Source organism: Trichosurus vulpecula, chromosome 4 (genome assembly GCF_011100635.1).
Source record: "Trichosurus vulpecula isolate mTriVul1 chromosome 4, mTriVul1.pri, whole genome shotgun sequence".
Taxonomy (NCBI): domain Eukaryota; kingdom Metazoa; phylum Chordata; class Mammalia; order Diprotodontia; family Phalangeridae; genus Trichosurus; species Trichosurus vulpecula.
Window position 1 is genome coordinate 244,414,866 of NC_050576.1, and position 9,697 is coordinate 244,424,562.

The 9,697-nt window shown below is 42.4% G+C and overlaps 1 protein-coding gene across 1 annotated transcript in view; it reads left to right on the forward strand.

Moving 5' to 3' along the window:
• The window catches only part of PRKCI (protein kinase C iota), a 76,225-nt gene extending 66,788 nt beyond the window's left edge, over window positions 1-9,437 (forward strand). The window contains exons 14-18 of the mRNA XM_036756545.1: window positions 278-403; window positions 2,321-2,400; window positions 3,752-3,841; window positions 5,156-5,271; window positions 6,846-9,437. Of these exons, the coding sequence (XP_036612440.1) occupies window positions 278-403; window positions 2,321-2,400; window positions 3,752-3,841; window positions 5,156-5,271; window positions 6,846-6,933 (500 nt within the window). The 3' untranslated portion in view covers window positions 6,934-9,437. The remainder of the gene's footprint in view (window positions 1-277; window positions 404-2,320; window positions 2,401-3,751; window positions 3,842-5,155; window positions 5,272-6,845) is intronic.
• Window positions 9,438-9,697: the final 260 nt, after the last annotated feature.

Sequence of the window (9,697 nt, forward strand, 5' to 3'; positions counted from 1 at the left end):
TCCTAGGATTTGAGCTTATCTATGGGAATTAAATCTCTGGAGTTATGGAAATTTGTAAGATTCATTTCCTAAAAGTTCCTCTCTTGAATAGATTTTCAGGAATGCATCTTTTTACTTAATTTAACAAGACTTACCAACCCTGTGACTTTGTGATGTGGGTTGGAATGCATTTAGCAGACCATTTAGTACATAATACTTATGTTTATTTGGTAATAAGGGCTTTAAGGAATGATGGTTTACTATTTTTTTCTTCATTAATTCAGACCTTTTTTTGAAGGTTTCAGTGTGGACTGGTGGGCGCTTGGTGTGCTGATGTTTGAGATGATGGCGGGAAGGTCTCCCTTTGATATTGTTGGGAGCTCTGATAACCCTGATCAGAACACAGAGGATTATCTCTTTCAAGGTGATTAACTGTCAGTCGGTCAGCAAAAATGAAGCATTTACTATGTGCCAGACGCTGTGGTAAATGCTGAGCGTACAAAGCAAGGCCAAAAGAAAGTTCTGTTTGCTTTTCCTGAGAAGAGTCTTTACTGAGACCAAATAACAAGTGGAGACCTTTCTTGGGGAGCTTGGCTGCACTATCACCTTTGGCAGCGGGCTGTGGAGATTTTACCCCGGCTTAGTTCGTAAAGCAACCATGTGCTTCTGGTGCATTTTGTCCTTCTTGTTCCCAGCTGCAGGAATAAGCAGCTTAGTTCTGCACACCCAAAGGAACACCGTAGGGTTTTCACCCTGGTTTGGATAGCATCATGGGGGAGAGAATTCAGTAAGTAGAGATGACTTGATGAGGACAAACTTTACAGAGGAGCCCCAGAAGAAGACAGAGAAAAGAGGGAGCCATCCCAGAAATAAAGGGGATACAGGAGAAGAGGTGGAAACAGACACAGTTTCCACAACAGAATAGGGACAAGACCCATAACAAGAAGAAAATGAAGCGTTTTCATTTTTGTAACTTAACAGTCAAACATTTATTAAGCACCTACTGTGTGCCAGACACCATGATGAGGACAAGAAAATAGGCAAAAGACAGTTCCTGCCTTCACAATCTGATGGAGGAGACAATGTCAAATAAATATATACAGAGTAAGCTATGTTTAGGATCAATAGGAGATAATTAACAAAGGGAAGGCTTCCTGCAGAAGGTGGAATTTGAGTTGGGATTTCAGTGAAGCCAGGGAGGTCATTAGTCAGGGCAGAGGAGGGAGAACATACTTCAGGCGTGGGGACAGCTAAGAAGGATGCTCAGAGCTGAGAGAAGGAGGGTCTCTGGAGTGAAATAGTCAGGAGATCAGTGTCACTGAGAGAAGAGGACGTGTCAGAGAGTAAGGTTCCAGAGGACTAGAAAGGCAGGAGGGGGCACAGTGATGAAGAGCTTTGAAGGCCAGACAGAGCGTTTTGGAAGTGATAGCCACTGGCATTCCCTAAGTAGGCGGGTGACATGATCTGACTTGGGTTTTAGGAAAATCATTCTAGTGACTGAATTGGGGGATACACTGGAGTGGGGAGAGCCGTGAGACAGGCAGAGCCCCCAGAGTCCATTGCAGTAGTCAAGGTGTGAGGTGATGAGGGTCTGCACCAGGGTTGGGGCAGGGGCAGGAGAGAAGGGTGCCTGCTGGGAGGATATCGCAGAGGTGAAATCCATAGGTCTTGGCAACAGCTTGGATGTGGCGGGGAGAGACAGGGGATCCGGGATAACTCCTAGGTTGGGAGCTTGAAGAGTGGCCTTGTCCTCTACTGTGATGTTGGAGTGGGTGGAAGGGTTCTGGGGGAAGAGATTGAGGTCAGTTTTGAACATAGTTTGAATCATTGTACACAGTAAGAGCAACACTGTGCAATGACCAACTTTGATAGACTTCGCTCTCTTCAGCAAAACAGCGATCTAAAACAATTCTAAAAGACTCATGGAAAATGCTGTCCATGTCCAGAGAAAGAATGGAGATGGAAGCAGACTATTTTCTTTCTTGTGGTTTGTCCCTTTTGTTCTCATTCTTCTTTCACAACATGACTAATGTGAAAATATGTTTCACATGATTGTACATGTATAACCTATATCAATTGCTAGATGTCTTGGGTGGGGAGGGAGAAAAAAATCTGGAACTTAGAATCTTATAGACGTGAATGTGGAAAACTGTTGATGTGTAATAGGAAAGAATAAAATACTATTAAGTGGGAAAAAAGTAAAATAAGAAAGATTATGAGAAAAAAAAATCCCCCGGACACCCAGTTGGAGATGTGAGATTGGAGGTCAGCAGAGAGATGTGTGTTTAGAAGGTAGGAAGCTCTTTAAAACTGGCATATGATCTCTTGTTTTCCTTTCTAGTTATTTTGGAAAAGCAAATTCGAATACCCCGCTCCCTCTCTGTCAAAGCTGCAAGTGTTCTGAAGAGTTTTCTTAATAAAGTAAGAATTGGTGTTTGTGGGTGTCTTATGCACGGTGGCACTTCTGGGCAATAGGGCTTCCAAGGAGGGGCCCTGGAGCTTGAGATTCCCAGATGGGCAGCAAAGTGTCTCTTAGTTTTCAATTCATTTGGAAGTCATATTCTCAGAGGCTATGCGACTATGCTTAATGAAACCTTTTCATTTCTTGTCTTAATTCCCCCCATAGTGGGTGAGGTGAGATGGGGTTGGTTTATACATAAATGTCATCTATAAAGCAGCCTCTCCCCTGGCCCTCACTCCCTTCTCCAGGTCTGTGTTTGAAGTCTCTGTGGAACAGTAAATAAGGCATCGACTCCCCAAGAGGCAGCTATCCAGGGCCCACTTTGTGGAGGACTGTATGGGAGAGACTGAAAGAAATAGGGAAGAAAGATCCATTGAGAGAGGATCTGTCCCCCAGGAGCGAGTCTCCCACCTGAGCAAGCAGGGCTCGCCCAAAGGATTAGTCATGTTCAGTAATGGTGCTAGGCAGGAGGTGATTCCAGAGCCAGATTGGGGGATTAGGACAGTAAGTGCTAGGGGAGCTCAGAAACCAGTGAGGAGAAATTAAGTGCTCTTTTTGACCATTAACAAGCAGAAACTGGAAGCTTGAGGTGCCTTCCCTCGGCCATTGCCAGTCTCTTAAGGGGCCAGGGCAGAGAGGGGGCTGGCATGGAGCCCTCCTCCAAGGTAACACCACATAGCAGCATCAGAACCTAGTGGGATGCACACCTTCCAGAGGAAACTGCTCGACTTGAGACTTAATTGTTAACACAGTGAAAAGTGAAGGTGAGAGGTGTTAATATGCAAATTTTAAAATGACTTTAACCAGAAAGAAAAATGAGAACATGTCCTAACTCACGGTAGTGAAGTGGCCAAGATTTCACGAGCCATGGGCCTCTGCAGCCTAATGAATCAGATGAGGGAGATACCCACAAGGGGGAAAAGTCATTTTCTTGTGACTCCTTTAAATGCTAAATGAGCTCACAGCAGGCCCAGGTGTACTGTCCATAATTATAAAGCGGTGCTTAGAATTGAACTAGAACCAAGACTGTCCTCAATGATAACATTTGGGGTTTGAGTGGCTTTGATCCTCAGCAGCTCTGTGATGCTTTAGACAGTAGGACTGACATTCCTCTTTAACCTGCATGACGTATGAGGGGAGGGGTGGGGACTGGACCACATGAGCATTAGACACATAGTATTTGTTTTTTAACCTGGTGGGATTAATCTTCTAGCCTCTAAGAAGAATGGTGAAAGATTCCTAATGCCAGAAGTATGAATGTTTATCCCCTTTGGCATTCATTTAATAAACAGACCGTTCTTCCACCTCTAGGACCCAAAGGAACGTTTAGGCTGTCATCCTCAGACAGGCTTTGCTGACATTCAGGGGCATCCATTCTTCCGTAATGTGGATTGGGATATGGTATGTGGATCATCTTTTGCTGTTGTTTTAAACCAGCTTTTGGTGTTGCATCACGTGGTTTCTGGAAACCTCTTTCCCTACAGTATGTAGCCATTGATATGTTGACTCTTTAGATAGATGCATCAGTGGATAAAGTATTTATTAAGCACATGTGCCAGGCACCATCCAAGATGGTCTCTTCTCTTGAGAAGTTGACCTTCTCACAGGGCTAGAGAATAGGGGAGGAGGAAGGAAGGGAACCTACTATAGGGGCAGGGCTGCTGAGGAGGTGGAGAGTCCAGAGCAGGAGTGGAAGGCGGAGAGGCATGGCTGGGAATCTAGCCCAAGGCTCACCAATCAGGAGAGCAGGGCTTAGGGCAGAGTCATCCCGGGGTGGGCCAGGCAGCTGGGGATGTGGAGCAGCACCTTGAGGTGCCTTCTAGTCTTCATCTACCTGTCATCTACCCAGCATTAGAAGGGCCAGCATGTAGGCCTGAGAAAGGGCCCGCACCCTGGTAATCCAGAACGGTTTTTAGAACTAGCCTTACCCCTTCGTTGTCACATCATGGCCTGAAGGGGACCCCAGCTTCTTAAAGTTTCTGTCAGAGGAACACAGGCTCTGGCTGATGAGTCCTGTTAAGCAGTCAAGGCTTGGGATGGACAGGCTAGATTTCTGTTCTCTGAGGACCTACCTAGCTCAGTTGGAGAAGTTTTATTTTTGAGTTGGCCACAGGCTAATGAGTTTTTAGGCGAGAGTAACTTCCAGAGACCATCTAAGCTATAGAGAGGTCAGAATCAGCTTTGGTGGAGGGATCACCCCTGGGATGAAATTATGTATACTTGGTGTATATAATTTTTTTTTAAGGAGTGGGGGAAGGCAAAGCAATTGGGGTTAAGTGACTTACCCAAGGTCACACAGCTAGTAAGTGTGTCAAGTGTCTGAGGTTGGATTTGAATTCAGGTCCTCCTAACTCTAGGGCTGGTGCTGTACTCACTGTGCTGTGTATATAAATTATATGCATGTTTATGAGTATGTGTGAATAGATCTTACTAAACATATGTAGTAATATATATGTGTATATAGTATATGTATTTGTGTATATATAATAATATACAGGATGCATGTCTGAGTGGATATGCCTGTGTGTGTAACAGAATCATGTAGCCAAAGGGAACATTGCTGCGCTCAAATGGGTCAACATTGTCCTGCTCAAAGGAGCATTCGGTTTTGAGGCCAGGCCTGAGGTCTGAAATGGAGACTAATGAGACAGAGTGAGGTCATGGGTCAAAATGCGTTTTTTCTCAAATTGACTCCCATTAAACATGTCTTTCTAGATGGAACAAAAGCAGGTGGTACCTCCCTTCAAGCCAAATATTTCGGGGGAATTTGGTTTGGACAACTTTGATTCTCAGTTCACTAATGAACCTGTCCAGCTAACTCCAGATGATGAGTAAGTAATGGCACAAAATGTTCAGATTTTTCTTGGACTGGAGCTTATTATGATCATTTTAAAAAACAGTCTTATGGGGATTGGGTGTTTTGGGACATGTTGGTGACTGATATGTCCTAGCATCCTGTCTCTGCCACCCCACAGTCCTCCTCATTGCTTACCTTTGCTCCTCCGCAGCCCAGCGTTGCAAACAGCCCTGCCTGCCTCCCTCCCTCCCTGGCAGGTTGGCTTCACCTCCTGCCTTAATAGGTCCTCAAGGTCTTTTGGTGTAAATCCCAGTCTTCCTCCTGTCTCCCTGTCTGCTGTTTGGAGGAAGAGGTGCTTTTCCTACTTTCTGATTCTGAGAAAAGTCTCTACACTCACCATTGCCTAAAGGAAAACCATCCACTGGGAAAAAAACCTCTTTAGTACTGGCTTCCCATCCCTTAGAACCTGCATTGGAGGCCCAGTTCTGTCTGCCAACTAGCAGCTGTGGATATTGGTTGGACTAGATGTCTTCTCAACACCTGGAGCATTTGCCAGACCTGAATCCCTTCTTTCTGTGCCCAGACTCCCCGAAGGGGTCTGGACTTGATGTCGTCAGCCAGCACTTCTTGGTCTCTCATAGTGGACTTTCTGTCCTCAACCCCACAACAAATGCATCACCAGGGACAGCGGCCTTTTATTGGTCCTTTTTATAATACTGCATACTCTCCTCCTTGGGATTGGCCCACAGCCCTGGGGCGGACACTTGCTTTGCTCCAATATACTTTCAAAGGCTTACTAAGTTCTTTTTTTGTTTTGTTTTGTTTTTGGGATGGGGAAAACAGGGCAATTGGGGTTAAGTGAGTTGCCCAAGGTCACACAGCTAGTAAGTGTGTCAAGTGTCTGAGGCCGGATTTGTACTCAGGTCCTCCTGACCCCAGGGCCGGTGCTGTACTCACTGCACCACCTGGCTGCCCCCTTACTAATGCGGATGGATCTGAAGGTTCAATTAGAACAAAAGTCTCAGTTGTGACATATTTCTGTCCCAGCCTTTGGTCACCTTCACTTTAAAGCCTGTGACTCTAGGCAAGAACTCTGGACAAAGAAGCCTGTTGAATTTTCAGTTCTTTATTTTATAGAAATATTCTTAAATGTTTTCTTACTTTTAAAAGTCCATCTAAGGGTAGAGTTTGGGGTGGGGAGGGTGGTGGTGGGGGTGTGTGTGTGTGTGTGTGTGTGTGTGTGTGTGTGTGTGTGTGTGTGATAGACCCCATCTGGTGAGGCCAATAGATTCATTCCCAGAATAAAGTATTAAAAAATGGAAGGGAATGCTAAATTTTAGTTAGGTTATTGAAAAGAAAGTAAGTTGTTTTTTTTCTTCCTCCAAGTTCACAGACCCCAGGTTAAGGACCCCTGATACAAATGATTTATATTCCTTGTACCATTTTAATTGGTGCCTATATGTTTTGTAAAGCCTTTTTTTGTAGTTTTTTCCTAATTTATAGTTTTGATATACCTTGTTTACCAGTTTGCTGTCTTAATTAGTTTATGGCTACCAATACCCCCTTCTTAAATATTGTTGAATACAAATCGGATTTTTCTTCCAACAGTGACATCGTGAAGAAGATTGACCAGTCTGAATTTGAAGGCTTCGAGTATATCAATCCCCTCTTAATGTCTGCAGAAGAATGCGTCTGATTGGGCCTCATTCCTTTTGCCTGTGTCGTCCCATAATGCATGGATAAACGAGTTACCAGTTTGGATGCAACCATATAGAATAAGCTGAGCGTTTTAAATTTGTCATCTCCTGTGGCACACTCAGTATCATTTATCCCTGATCGTAATGACCAAATGATCACATTTAAGTTCAACTATGAGAAAAATTCTGAAAACACATTCCAGAGACTCGGACCAGACTGAATGGAGTTGTAACCAAGTGGGTAGCTGCTCGAGTTTAGGGGTGCCTGAGTAGTTGTGGCTCTCGGATAGCTTGCTAAGAGGTAGCCAAGTCTCCTTTTTATTTAAAAGAAACACTTGTTACTGCTTTGGAAGAAGACCTGGTGCATTGCATTAAGGCACACTGTGAAATAGCATCGTCTAAGCCTCTCATAGTTACAAGAGTATCGGGCAGCGGCGGGTGGTGGTGGTGGTGGAGAGTGTCATTTTGGAGGAGTAAAATGGCTTCGAAATACATTTTCCTGTACTTTATCTCTAAGAGTTCAGTTTTATGTTTCTGTCTTGTCCTGAATAGTCAGACTTGTAACTTTATGACAGTCCTTAAATCTGTGGGTATAAGAAAGATGCTGCTTCCTTTTAACTGGAGGATACACTTTCCGCTCGAGAACACTAGATACTCTGGGAAGCCATTGGTCAGTGGGCTTAGAGTCTCACCCTGTTGGGATCCCAAGGGAAAAGCGAGAACCACTCTGAGACTTTTGGCCAGAAGTTTATATTACCTGGGACATCAGCTAACAAGGACGCAAAGGAGGCAGGGCACAGCCAAGGAGACGAGTTGTCAGGATGTAGAAAGTAAAAATTGTCTTTAGTAAAAATAGGTAATTGAAGTTGGAAAAGGTAGAAGATCATATTTATTTTTCCCCTCAAGGGAAGAGTTCCACAGCTGCTCTTTTGTGATTCAGTGACGGTTTCTTTGAGGCAATTGGAAGAGCAAGGAGAAATGCCCTTTTTGCCTGCAAGTTTCCAAACTTGAAAAGGCATTACATTTAGCCAGTGGAATTGGCAGATATTTAAAAACAAATCCTTTACAACTTGATACGTAGAGGAGATGTTATCTTCCTACTGAGGCAACTTAATTAGAGTTTTCTTGAAAATTACCATGTGAATACTTGCCAATATTCTCCATGGAATCTTCCATGAGATACAAGAAAAATGATTATAATAAATGTTAGAGAAAACTGGTCATTATTCCGACTCACTCTGGATTTTATAAACTCTTCTTATGTAGATAACATATAATATAGAGTAAGAAGGCAGACTCTTTAAGCTATTTTTGAATAAATATTAATGTGTTTGAGAAATTTATTGGCTGAATAAATGCCAAAAGTATCATGCTTTCATTATTTTTTGAGAGACTAATTTGGACGCTGGAATAACCCTATGCGTTGAAATTGCCTCTACATTCCCAACCTTATTAAAAATTTAATTATGGGAAGACAGTCAGATGTAGTCCTAAATTCAGAATGACTTAAGGAATTGGTTCTATGCATTTTATGAATTTTTCTTCCCTTCCTTTCTTTTTCTTTTAGAAGCTATATATCATTAGAGATACGGTTTCACTAAGTTCCATAATCTCTTTATTTTTCCTGTGCCTAGCCTGCATGGGGAAATTCAAGGAAAACAAAATTATAATCTAAAGTTATCTAATAAACTATCTAAAGGTAGTTTATTTTTGTTTTGTTTATTAGGTAGTTATAATCTAAAATTAGTTTTGGAGATCCAAAGGATTTACCCCAGGTCATTGGTGGGAAATCTGTCCTCAGAAGGTGTTGATCTTGAAATCAAAGTGGTGATGCTTCCTCTGTCCCTAGGGTTGTCTTTGTCTTTATCCTGTGACCTGATTTCAGGAATGCTGTTCATACAAAACAGTTGGGGCCAGAAGTGCATTTTCTGTTCTCATCAGCTAGACACTATTTAAAGGCATATGACTAACTGGAGTGTTCACTTGGAAATGTCTGCACAAAACCAATCAGTTTTCTACTGGTCATGTTACAGGTGATATGCATTTTTCTATGATGTGGCTTTAACCTCCAGGGTGGCCTTTGGTTTTAATATAATTTTTAAAAACAAATAAGATGTGTAAATTTTATACAGATTGCCATTGCAAATAGGTTTTTACTTATTTTCATTTTTCCACACCCTTTTAAGTGCCGTGTCAATTTTTTTTTAAAACTTTTGGTGTAGAGGCTGTCTCAAAATTATTCAGCAGGGAAATCAGGCATTGGACAGTCAGAGTAGTCGGAATTTTGGGTTTCTAGGAAATAAGATTTATTTTTCGTAAGCATGACATGTTTGTGGAGTGACCTCATTTTATTTGTGTGAAGACTGGACTCCAGGTACCCTGCTCGTTCAGTACTAATGCAATTTACACGTTTTCTTTCATGTGAAATACTCAAATATATTGTAATCTGTATTTGCGCACCTTTTTTTTTTTTACTTTGTCTTTAAATAAAATGTTTATAATAGTCCTCATACAAGTGGTTTTTTTTGGGAGGGGGGGGGGAGGATGGACATTTTAGCATCCTTAAAGCAGTTCTGTGTAAAAATACCAGAGAGTTGTCAGATCTGTGTTCAATCAAAGAATTGAATGAAAAAAATTTTAAATGTGGAATTTTGTTGTGTTCCCCCAAATATAAGAATAAGGTACTTGGATGATACCTTTTGTAGCCAAGCAAATTTCCCAGTATAATTTCAACTCTTTTTAGTATTCATTTTTTCTACTAAT